The following is a 13,059-nucleotide window of genomic DNA, read 5'->3' on the forward strand; positions in this document are numbered from 1 at the left end:
TCAAACCCCTTGAATTCTAATTCCATCAATTCAAATATAAGCAAAACCTTTTTCCAGTTATATCACATGCATACATAGTTGAATATAGGCACAGAAACTTGTCATTTTTATTTGGGTAACAAGAGTCTCTAAATTATGTTGAAAAATAAATCCTAATTATTACTACTCCTGTAAAAATTAATTTAGCACATTTTTCACAAATGATTTATGCAAAAGAGAAAAAAGTACACATAATTTTATAATATCTTAAACTTTTTTATTCCCTACCAGAGACATTAATTTTGTCTTTCATTTTCTTTCAGTTTTCTACATTTTCAAGTTGCACCTGTATTTAATACTGCTTTAATCTGCTAAAGACATTAACTGATTGCTCTCCTATATCTAAGGATTATATAGTTTTAGTATAAATATATATCACATATTTTCGTAAAATTTTGACAAAACCAAATAAGCCTGCCTTGTTTTTAAGTCCATGCTCCTTCCACTGTTTATAAAATCTGATTTAATGATCAAAAATTCTTGGTTGTCATTCTTCAGTTACAACAGTCTTCCTTCTGAACTACCACTCACTTCTTTTTACAAAATAACAAGCAATAGAAAAACCAAACAAATTATCTTAATCTTAGTTCTTCCTTTCGACTCTATAAAATAATGTGAACTTTGTTTTCTTAAATGAAACGAATACATCCAAAACTCAATACATTCAAATGAGCTGCGTCTCCTTTAAGGTAGTCACCTTGGAAGGCCACAGTTCATTCTCCTAACTATGCTACCACTGCTCAAAATACCTTTAAAACTCTTTTGCGATCGCCTTCAAAGACAGTTGCATACTTCCTACTATTACCTCATAGATTGATTTAATTTTTGGAAACAGTCAAAAGACATTTGGTACCCAAAAATGGTAACTATAAAACAATCAAGTTGGGTAATACTTTTTTTTTTTTTAACAATATGCAATCATAAAGTTAATAGTGTGTGTGACTGAAATTAGCTCTGAATGCAACTGTAAAAGAGCAAAACCCAAAAGGTTTTGAGCAACGGTAGATTGCTGGAATTAGGAAACAATTTTCCAGCATGATCACGATGCAGGGTAACATTCATTTAGCTGTCTATATTCTGGCGTATTTGTTTAAAGTGAACATTCTGAGAGTTAGAATCGTTTAAAAAGGAGTATCATTCTTAAAAAAAAAAAAAGGATTTTATTCCTTTAAAGTATCACTTTCAAAGTTAAGTACTATGCAAATGTTTTGTTAGAAACTAATTCTCCTTAAAAACTTGAAAGCAAATAACTGACTTATTTGCTCCCAGGCTTTTTAACATTAACTGAAGAAAAATAATTTGACATTTCTAAGGTACTAAAAAACAAAACAAAACCCCACATGTAATAAAAACGCATCAAGAACCAAACTACAATTTCTGAGCTGCACTGTTTATTTTGCTGCTTGAAACCTAAGTGACAGTATGCCACTATAATTATGGGGTTTCATCTAAACCTTTACTACACTGCAGGTACAGAAATATACGGACACATTTTTGGAGAACTGACATTTTGCAAAATGCAGCAAACATTTTAATTTATACATGAGAAAAGGAAGTGTTCAAAAGGGTATGCATTTCAAGTTATTGCAGGTTATTTGTGAGAGAATTTCTGCAGGTAAAACACGTTTAAATTTAACCAACAGTAGCGTGTCAGTGTATTTAAAATCATGACAAAAATCTTCTCTCTGGTCATGTTGCCCATGACAAATTACTATGATGTTGTATGTTTTAGGGCAAGATGTCAATACAGCATAAATCCCACGGCATTTTGGTTTTCTTCTGGAGATTAAAGCTGTTTTTCTTGGGATAAATGCAGCAGCAAAACACAAACCAGTTGATCAAAAAAAGCACTTCTGCCATAACTCCAATAATTTTCGGGACACATCAACCGACAGTAGTTTTGCCATTCCCAGTTCTTTTAAGGGTTACATCTCTGCACTTAAGTATGTCTGTAAAAGCTTGTTCTCTGTTAAGCCAGTTTACTGACTACAGCCTGGTTGAGAGAATTTAGTTGGTTGGTCCATTTATCTAGTGCAGTATATCGGGCACCACCCCTCTTCTGATGATCCAATTCAAGGAGTTGGTTGACTTGATCAATTCGGCCATGAATAGTGCTGGAAATAAATAAATAAAAGAAGACATGTCTACAAACCATTTTCACTAAACATATCTTCTGGACTTCATACAATAGTCACAATATCAATAAATGCAAAAGAAAAAAGCTGCTGCCTACGGTGAATGGTTGAGTTCAGCATTAATTTAACATTCACTACCTTATTCAAACTTCAGACAGAAACCAGATTTCAGCTACCTTTCACCAATTTCATTCAAAGAACCAACAGGCATATACTTACCCAATTAATCAGGAGCAAATGTAATATGTGAAGCTTTAAATAACATACTGCATTTAAGAAAGATACAATTTCCAAACTATTATGTATCATACCTTAAACTTTAAAAACAAAATAATACTATCCATTAAATAATTCTCTAGCTGTATATGGGTCATATACTGAAAGAGAAACCTTTTGAAAAGTCTTTTAGAACTTTTTCAAAGATCATGTGCTTAACAGGATCATTCATTTATAAAAAGCCATCACACACATATATCTCTTTTAATAGAAAACCACAGCCAGAGAGTTTTATGAAAAATCAAGAATTCAACTGTTACCATTGCCATCATTATTCAAACTTATGTCCTAAACATTTTGTGGTACAAAATAGTCAAGTACTTACTTATCCAATATGCACTGCACCAGCAAGCTCTCCACATCAGCTACATCTATGTTTAACTCCTAAGACAAGAGACTCATTATAATTCTACCAATTAACTTTTTGAAAGACTTTATGATTTTATATAATTATTCTTAAATAAATTCATTTCTACCACTTAAAAAAGAAAATTTAAAGCAAATTTCATTATCTGTTCAAAATACTTCTGAGAACACACGTCTGATAAAATCCAACTTGTTAACTTTAAAAGTATACCCCTGCTATAATTTTATTGTGGTTGGGCTTAGCCATACATTCATTATATATTTTAGCCACTTTCTCTCCTACAATTTTCTCTGAGGCTGAAGGAATCTTTAAAATGAAATATAATGATTCCTTATTTCTCTTTTAACTCAATTTATGCCAGGAAAACAGAAAAATTCACACTGAAAGGAAAAACCTTAAGTTATGCTGTATTTTAAAAATGTAGTATTACAAAATGTTAACAAGAATCACTCTTTTAAATAGAAGATAGGTATACTGCATTTATAACCACAAATTATAAATATTAAAATCAATGAATAAAAGTACCTTAGAAATAAAAGGAATATGTATTCTTGTGTAAGGCTTAATTAATTTTATAAGCACTTGTGTTCTGATGTTTCGCAAAAGCTCTGAAAGAAAAAAGTTAAAATAACACATTTGTATTTACTAGTTTGTATAGCTTTATGAATCACTATGTACTTCTAAATTATATTAATTAACTATATCATTTATCTTCTCAAAATACATCTTTCTTCCTAACAAGAACATAAGGTATTTGTATCTAAAAACATCTGGGTTCAACAGATGCATAGTATGATTAAAGGTTGTCTTTCACATAATTTTTTCTTGTTCCCACCTCCCTGATTTTGCTCACGTTGTGATACTACTTAAAATATCCTCTTGCCTTCTCAATAATACTTCACTGCTCATCATTTCCTCTACAGTTTCCTCTTTCAAGAAGCTCTAATTTGTACCCGCCAAGTTCCTTATTTTATGCTCTTTCAAAACCTATAGTACATTTTATACAATGATTTTACAGTTATCCCTAGTTCTTCATGTAAGTGTCCTTAAAAAAAAATAGATAGAAGTTCATGCACAAGAGTTCTATATTTTGCTATGCCCACAAAATATAGTATCGTTCTATGTTCAAATAAGAACTTTAAAAATATCTGCTGAATGAAAGAGAAAGGAAGGTGAGGAACAAAAGAACATTACTTCTAATCTTTGGATTTTCTTAATGCATCTGGAATTCAAGGATTTGAATAAGTTGTCCCAAATGGTTATTAAAAACCCTCAAATAGCTCCATAACAGGTAGGAACACTGGAGGTATAAGCGGTTCCAGAACAAAGAGACGACTTTTATCTTTGTTAATCAGAACTTATTAAAAATCTCATACGTTTGTTGGTACAGTGTTAGCCTACCTTTTCAAAGTAAGTGCATCTCAGCATTATCAACAGCAGGCTGTTTTCAAAACTTTTGTTGTCAAAAATAAATCCTAAAAATTAACTTTGAACTTCAACATCAGTAATAAACATGCAACAATATCTAAATTAGAATAAGAAGGTAAAAGGGACAGCCACCTTAAATGAAATGGACATCATATAAGAAATTGATTACATTAATAAATGAAATTGGCTAGTGATTTCTTTAAAACAGCTTTATAATTTTAAGGAATATTCCATTCCATGACAGCATTTAGAAACATTTCTATATTTTGCAATAAACAGAAGAAAAACAGCTTAATTCCATGTAGCTCCATTAAGAAGTACTGTTTGACAGTGACAAAGAAAGTAACAATTTCAGCAGAAAGAATATACCTTCAATGTGTTCCCTTATGAAAGGATCATCCATGATGTTGCTGTGATTTGTTTTTAGAATCTTTTCAAATTCAGTGATGTCATTATTCTGATAGGCACTAAGAGAAAAAGAAAAGCATAAATTTTGTCAAACATGAAGAAGTCATATATTAAATCAGATAAACCAAAGAGCCTATTTCTCAATTTTTATATGGAAAAATCTAAATTATATTATAGTTTCTGTCATGGAAATTGGAATTAAACACACATGTATCCTTCTGAAAATAAAATGAATTTCCTTTTTAATGCTTTTGGTTTTATAAAGGAAAGATAAATTATATCTTCTGGGATTATAATATTGTATTTATACATAGCTAATTAAAATCTTCCCTAAATCTTGGTATTAAGAATTGACAACAGTTTAATAACTGTTTAATGCTTGATGCTTTTAACCTAAACTGTGCGTTTAATCCCTAAGAAACCAGGTTTCATGCATACTACTGTATGGAGGAGTTTGGATGTAAGACAGTATATCCTCCCTGAAGGTTATTCAGAAATGCAGCTTCCTAATTTTTATCTTCTAGAAAGGTACCAGCAACTGCCAAAACTTCTTAAAGGGAACATTTGATTCTCAATTCTCTCTAGCCTTAGAATTCCACTGAGCTATACAGCAGAAACATTGGTGGCAGATAATTAGTGCCAAATGGGATACACACACAAAGTAGAGAGTGATGGACACTGCTGCAGAAGGCCAAAGGCTGATTTACATTCATGATTCTCTGAGACGTCTACTATCTACTCTCGGAGGCACTATGGGGATTTTGCTAAAGGTGCTGAGAAGGAAGAAGCCAACCTTCTGGATATGGCACCACTGTCTGCTTTATATGTAAGACATATCATCAGCCATTCTGCACGCCCTCTGCTGTGCTTCCATCTGTTGGGTCGCAATGTAACTTCATGTTAGGGACAGGTGATTCAAGTGCTTCAACAGGAATTATTTTCCTCTAGTCTGCTGGCAACTGACTAGGAAGATAAAATTAGGAAGCATTACTTTTCTTACCTACCCCAAATATATTATTGTAATATATAATACTATAGGAGGATATATTCAAATAGTGAAAACACTTGCACACACATATATTTTAACCAAAAGACATTCTTCCACTATTTAAGTGGCTTAAAAAAAAAAAATCTTACACAAAATGTGGGACACCACAGGCCACTTCTTTCAAAATTTATCATTAAAATAAGTTTTAGAGTTCCAATACAGAGGCTTCACTAGAGTAAATTGTAAGACATAATATACAAATATAGCCATTACTTTTTAAAGGTCTGATAAATCAGTACTTTAATCCATTTAATGCATTTAACCAATTTAATTTGAACAAAATATTAATGTCCAGGGCAAAACTTTCCCTCAATATTTCTTTAAGAGTTTTAAAAGTTAAACTGTCGCTTAGCAATATAACTTAATAAACATTTTTTAAAAGTATTAGGTAGCTAACCTCTAAACAAATAATCTCTTAATGTGGCCAAATGTAGGTAGAATAAACTATTTGAAATAAAGATGGAGAAGCCTCCTTTCATAACTAAAATCAACTTAATTCAACAAATATATATTAAGATAAACTAAAGAAGTAAACAATAAAAAAGAAACTGATTTTTTAATGTTGCAGTTTAGGTTTTTTTTTTTTTGCGGTACGCGGGCCTCTCACTGTTGTGGCCTCTCCCGTTGCGGAGCACAGGCTCTGGACGCGCAGGCTCAGCAGCCATGGCTCACGGGCCCAGCCGCTCCGCGGCATGTGGGATCTTCCCGGACCGGGGCACGAACCTGTGTCCCCTGCATCGGCAGGCAGACTCTCAACCACTGCGCCACCAGGGAAGCCCAGTTTAGGTTTTTTATCCCCTAACCATTCGTAGTCCCCTTAAAATAAAATCTTATTTTTTACAGCTAAAATTAAGGTTTCAAACAAACAAAAAGCCTACTAACTTGTAAAAGTCATAGCCAAATAAAAACAAAGTAAATGAGGACATTTTACACAGAAGCTTAAACAGTATTATGAAATAAGCTATTCTCTCCAAGTATATAAAATTTATATGTAGGTGACTCATAATTTATAGTCTAACAGTACTTTTTTAAATTAAAAAAAAAGACTATTAAGACAATGCCTGGTCATCTAAATTACCTACAAGTATCTGAAAACAAACAAAAAAACCCAACCTTGCCCCATGTCCCTAACTACATTCTTCCTGTCTTGGTACTCAGCCGTACAATCTAAACAATGGACTTGAAACCTAGTAAGTTCCTCAGTTTTCTATAAAGAAAGCCCATTAAAGCCTAGGCTCCATCTATTCCTGGCCCAGAGGAAAATTTTTCTTGCTCATTGATTTCTTTTACAAAAACAGGTCTTTTCTAGGCTCTTTGCTTGGTTTCATTTTCTTTAATTTTGTTTAATATTAATTGATTATGGCAGGTTTTTTAGTCATTAGCTATAATTAGTCATATCTTTCTCCACAAAAGGCAACAATAAATCCTTAGATTTCTTACCAGTATGACACCTCTGCTGCTCCTTACATCAGAAATTTAGCTGAGGCAAATTTATTTAAAGTAATTTTTAATCTTGTCAATTAAGAAAATATACAAGTAAAGAAACTGTCTTACTGAAAATTCTTGACTAATGTAGACCAATTCATAATTTCATTTTGGATTAAGGCAGGTAGAAACTGTAACATTGTGAAATTGTTCTAAAACCTCTACAGCTTTCTACTGAAAAACAGTGTGTGCACACACTCATACAGATAATGAATACTTATAAAATCTTGTGAGTAACAGAAACAGTAAAATAAATGACTTAAAAAATTTCATCAACTTTGGTATACTTCAAGCCAAAATATAAGAGAGCAAACATTGAGTATTAACTGAATTCTGAAAAGTTCTCTCCTCTCTCCTATTAATTCACTGCTTTAAGGTAATTTACCTTAACTGAAATATTAAAGCTTACCTTACTAAATTCGTCATTGCTAGAATTTCTGGATCATTTTTGTAAGGTTTGGCCTAAACAGTTAAAAAAAAGAAGAAGAATTAATTGTGTATGTACAAAGAAAGAGTACATTTATTTTCACAAGAGATAGCTGATAGAAATGAAGAATTAGAGCACAAACATACCTCCTGTGAGTCAAATGGATTTATTCCCGATTTCATTAGCATATTTGCTAAGACCAAATATTTTAAGCAAGTGGTTCGCCTTGGACTTCCCGATTCATCATAATTCTTGAAGGCTTCAAAAAAATCAGTGTGTGCCTTTTCAAATTCACCTTCTCTCAAGTGCATTTTACCACCACATTCTGTAAAGAATAAAACAGGAGAAAAGAGGACATTTTCAGTTCTGTAATAACAAGATTGAACACTTTATAAAAATCAAATGAAAACTATTTCAGTGCTTCCAGTCTTTTAATTCTATATCTTGAAGACTACTAGCTCCTGTAGTGTGTAAAGGGCACATACTTTAATTCTTAAAAGCAAGCTCTTCATTAAACATCAGCCAAACAAGCATTTGCAAATCTTTATTCTCAGTTGAAGTAGAAAGTAATTTTATCAAAACTGCAATGAGCTACCACCTCACACCAATCAGAATGGCCATCATTAAAAAGTCTACAAATAGCAAATGCTGGAGCAGGTGTGGAGGAAAGGGAAGAACCCTCCTACACTATTGGTGGGAATGTTAAATTGGTGCAGTCACTATGGAAAACAGTATGGAGGTTCCTCAGAAAACTAAAAACAGAATTACCATACGATCCAGCATTCCCACTCCTGGGCATATATCCAGAGAAACTTATAATTCAAAAAGATACATGTATCTCTATGTTCACAGAGTTCACAGTAGCCAAGACATGGAAACAACTTAAATGTTCATCAACAGATGAATGGATAAAGAAGATGTGGTACATATACACAATGGAATACTACCTGGCCATAAAAAAGAATGAAATAATGCCATTTGCAGCAACATGGATGCAACTAGAGATTATCATACTAAGTGAAGTAAGTCAGAAAGAGAAAGACAAATCCCATATGGTATCACTCATATAAAATAAAGCCACAAATGAACATATCTACAGAACAGAAACAGACTCACAGACATAGAGAACAGACTTGTGGTTGCCAAGGGGGAGGGGGGAAGGAGGAATGGACTGGAAGTTTGGGGTTAATAGAAAACTATTACATATAGAATGGATAAATAACAAGGTCCTATTGTACAGCACAGCACACTATATTCAATATCCTGTGATAAATCATAAAGGAAAAGAATATAAAAAAGAATGTATATATATGTATAACTGAGTCACTTTGCTGTATAGCAGAAATTAACACATTGTAAATTAACTATACTTCAATAAAAAATAAATAAATCATTAAAAAAGAAAGTAATTATATATATATCATTACAATTCAACAACAGAATTTCTGATGGTGAATTTTTTATTAATAATATCTTTACTGATGTAAATTTTACAAAGACAAAGATTCATCCTAATTCCCTTCTAAGACTAGATCATTTCTTTGACTTCACCACTTTGCCTTTTATTTTCACTAAAACAAACAACCTTCAGAGTCATTCAATCATATGTAAGGACACCTTGATATCTTCCCATGACAACTGCCCACGCTTTCCAAACCAAACTTGCCTCTGATGACTCCCATGATCAGTGGATGAGGGATGGCAGACTTGATGTGAAGTGACTGTTCATAGAGTGCTTTAAGTTTTTTGTTATTTTTCTGTGCCGTGTACATTTGAATTTCCAAAGCATATATTTCTAATAACTGTGTGCCTTTTTTCAGGTCATCTTCTCCATCATCAGTCTAGGAAAGCAAATAATGAACATTTAGTCCAGACAGAATTCAGAGTCAACCTAGTGATTTTTACTTGAGTTACCCTGAGAACCTTACACTTATAATACTAATTCTGTGGGAAAATGCATTACAAGTTTCAATTGGGACCTAGATTACTAAGAACATGACCTTCAATGGCCAAAAAGGAACTCATTTTCTAGTCATTTTTGTATTTTCTAGTCATTCAATAGGAAAAAAGTGGCCAGAGGTATTTTTTTATGTATAAAAGTTGCAATGTTTTGTTTTATCTAGGAGATTATGAATGGTCTTCTTCAAATCTTCACAACTACTTTAGATCCACTGATTCAATCAAAAGCACTTCTCAAGTGCCTTCCTAGTGCCAGGTACTGGGACTACCTTGGGGAAATACAAATTTAAATAAGCCAATGTCCCTGATCTCAAAAAGTTCATAATCTAGAAGACCAATCTGTCAACAGATAAATTATAATATAAATGATAATAACTCTAGTTAAGTATGAACCAAGTCCCAAGAATGGAAGAGAAAGGACTAATTCTCTTGGGGGATGTCAAGGGAATAACAAAGGTGGGGAGATTTGAGTTCGACTTTGAAAGATGACCAACAGCCCACAAAACACAGGCCACGAAAAACAGAATATGGTCAACAGTCAGATAATCATAACATCAAGCACTGACATACACAAAGCCAAAATTTATTATTTATTTGGTCTTCCAACTTAAAACTTCCCTTTATTTGTTTTTCACTGAGTCACAACCAGACTAAAAAATATGATACGTAAGACAATCTGTACGTTCAGATTATTATGCATCTCTCTATGCTTTAATGTTATTTACAATCCAGATGGCATTTTCCTTATGTTCTGAAATAAACCAAGCAAAAACTTCTCCAGAGGGCTTTTTCATATTCCTTATGTATATATTTGTAGGGCTTTTTAAAATTAGAAATGCCTTCTCAACCATTTTCATTTCATGTGGAAGTGAACACACAGCTGGTTATGTATCAGATTCCCTTAAGAATGTATAGATAAGAAACAATCCATAAATGACTGATCTGCCTTATAAACCAAACCTATTATGAAATATAAAACATTTTCCTGTTTTTAAAAACTAAAAAAAGGTAAAATTATTAAATGAAAATATCTGCAGATGATTTAGAACACTTTTCTGATTAACTTTTTACCCAGTCACAGAAATAACACATATAATTAAAATAAGAGTACATGGCATTGAAAGAGCATAAAAATATTTAAAACAGTATTTCTACATAATATTTAAACTAATATCAAGTAACTTATTGATCAAGACAAAAAAGGAAATACAAAATTACAGCTCACATTTAGAAAGTTATACAGGTGTACTGTCCAGACCACATGGTTATCCAAATTTAAATTAAATTAAAAACTCAGTACCTTCATCTCACTAGTCACGTTTCAAGTGCTTGATGACATGTATCTAATGCTACTATATTGGAGAGCACAGATACAGAATGTTTCTAACATCACATGAAGTTCTATGGGACAGTGGTGTTACAGAGGATTCATACATGAAAACTAGAATATAAAATATCTTTATGATGTATATCTATAATATCATTTCCAATTTTCATAGGGTACATAATTAAATATGAAAGCCTTATTTTTAGTATTAATGACTGGTCTGTTCATTTATTGATACCTATGCCTCATTCTACAAAGATAAGGATTGAAATTAGGACTAGGAGGAAGAAATGTAATTCTCAGAAAAAATTAGCTCTCTGGTAACTTATTTTCCAAATTTTATTTTTGCAATGATGCTTGAACAAAAACATCCCTAAACAATGTTTCAAATACAATTTTTTCTTATGCTTTTTTATTATGAAGAAATATTAAGAAAAAATAAAAGAATGCTACCTGGCAGGACTGATGTAACTGGCGTAAAATTTTTTGAAGCTTTCCATATTCCTCTCGTTCTAAATATAATTTCCCCAGCTGTAAAAAAATAAACTTATTAAAATTAAAAGATTTCAACAGAAGGTGCATCTTTATAGAGTTTATCAAGGATACCCGCCCACTCTCCAAAAGAAAAAAAATGTAATTATAATTGTTACCTTTGTATTTGTCTTAAACCACAGTCTGTCATTCTTAGCATCTTTCAAAGCTTCCAGTGTTGTTTCATAGAATTCCTGCAGTAAATCCATCTGACATAAAAAATCAGAATTCTATAATTGTAAACAGCAAATTTGTACCTGTTAATAAAGTTAATTTGAGCAAACTAAAAGTGCATCTTTGAACTTTAATATACATAAGATACACTATCTGTATCTTATTGAATGTCTGTGACAGTCCACAAAATTAACAAAACTTTAGCAAAGTACAGACCAAATTTACAAAAAGTGCCAAGATGTGTTTTTATGTGTTAAAAAAAATAAAACCCAGAAAATGTCTAATGCTCTAGTAGTACAGGTTTGTCCTTTTCAATCTAATAACTTGTTCTATATTAGCAAAGTGAATGACATGCACATAGAACTAGTTGTGCTGTTTATTATTAATAGTGTATATCTTATGCACTCAACTCTTATTTGGTGCCTACTATATGGCAAACACTAAGTTGTTAAAGAAACAAAGAATAAGTCTCTTCCCTCAAAAATTCTTCTATAAATGTCACTAATCAATTAACTGGACTACAAGCTTTTAAGTTACTGGTAAACTGTTGGAGTTGAGTGGAGGGAAAAGTCTAGCACAATTTTAGCTGAGTCTAACACCATCAGTTCATAAGTCTGACTTTTTTAATGGAAATTGCTGTTTGTTTTGCATTATGATAAGCCCCTCTGTCCCCCTCCCCCCGCTTCTGGCTCTACCTTTGTTTGAATACCTGATTCTCTAGGTCTCTACTTAACAGGATCAAGAGGTAAGAGGGCCATGAGAACAGGAAAGCTTGATACTTTCAGAAAAAGTTGCCTATTTATTCACGACTGCCGATGGCACAGTAAGTCAAGTGTTGCCCAACCAATATCTATACTTACTTTCAAAAAGACAAAAAGCTTACATATAATAGCATGAAGCAACACACAATCTTAAAGTTTTAAATTACTTAATTCCCCCCCAATATCTGGCATACCATTTATGAATAATGTACAAAAAACTGTTTTGATAACACTTGTTTGTAAAACTCAGAAAATATTTTCCCACTTAAGAAAAGCCCCCTGATATTTAAGAACTCTAGAATTAGTGCCATTAAGTGTTAATGTTCTGAACATAAGTTTATCTTCCTCTATTTCCATTACATATATTTTAGATATAAACAGTAAAAATAAACTGCCTCAAGAAATAAAAACAACATCTAGCAGAAAAGACAGAATGAAAGACGCTGATTCTGAGATGAACATTTTTTGAGTACAAAGAGTTATCAAACGTTCTAAGAAATGCTAAGTGATATAGAAACTACTTCTTGTGTTCCAACATCATAGCGTAAGAAAGCTGAAACTTAGGACTATGTTGCTTAAAAGAATATAAACAAACAGTCCAATTAAAAATTACCTTAGCAATAAAATAATCATTGCTTTTCTTAATAATCAAAGACTAGAATAATGAAAGCACTATCATTCCCCATACCCACTG

At 32.2% G+C, this 13,059-nt stretch overlaps 1 protein-coding gene across 2 annotated transcripts in view; it reads right to left on the reverse strand.

Moving 5' to 3' along the window:
• Nucleotides 1-234: 234 nt before the first annotated feature.
• Nucleotides 235-13,059, reverse strand: part of COPS2 (COP9 signalosome subunit 2) — a 28,369-nt gene continuing 15,544 nt past the window's right edge. The window contains exons 5-13 of one of the 2 annotated variants that reach the window (XM_060149509.1): nucleotides 11,550-11,639; nucleotides 11,353-11,430; nucleotides 9,280-9,454; nucleotides 7,760-7,938; nucleotides 7,596-7,648; nucleotides 4,615-4,712; nucleotides 3,343-3,425; nucleotides 2,776-2,834; nucleotides 235-2,153 (exon numbers count right to left, since the gene is read on the reverse strand). In XM_060149509.1, the coding sequence (XP_060005492.1) occupies nucleotides 2,009-2,153; nucleotides 2,776-2,834; nucleotides 3,343-3,425; nucleotides 4,615-4,712; nucleotides 7,596-7,648; nucleotides 7,760-7,938; nucleotides 9,280-9,454; nucleotides 11,353-11,430; nucleotides 11,550-11,639 (960 nt within the window). In that variant the 3' untranslated portion in view covers nucleotides 235-2,008. Of the gene's footprint in view, nucleotides 2,154-2,775; nucleotides 2,835-3,342; nucleotides 3,426-4,614; nucleotides 4,713-7,595; nucleotides 7,649-7,759; nucleotides 7,939-9,279; nucleotides 9,455-11,352; nucleotides 11,431-11,549; nucleotides 11,661-13,059 lie in introns of both variants that reach the window. The other variant, XM_060149501.1, reaches the window with a different exon arrangement.

The sequence above is a fragment of the Lagenorhynchus albirostris genome, chromosome 1 (genome assembly GCF_949774975.1).
Source record: "Lagenorhynchus albirostris chromosome 1, mLagAlb1.1, whole genome shotgun sequence".
Lineage (NCBI taxonomy): Eukaryota > Metazoa > Chordata > Mammalia > Artiodactyla > Delphinidae > Lagenorhynchus > Lagenorhynchus albirostris.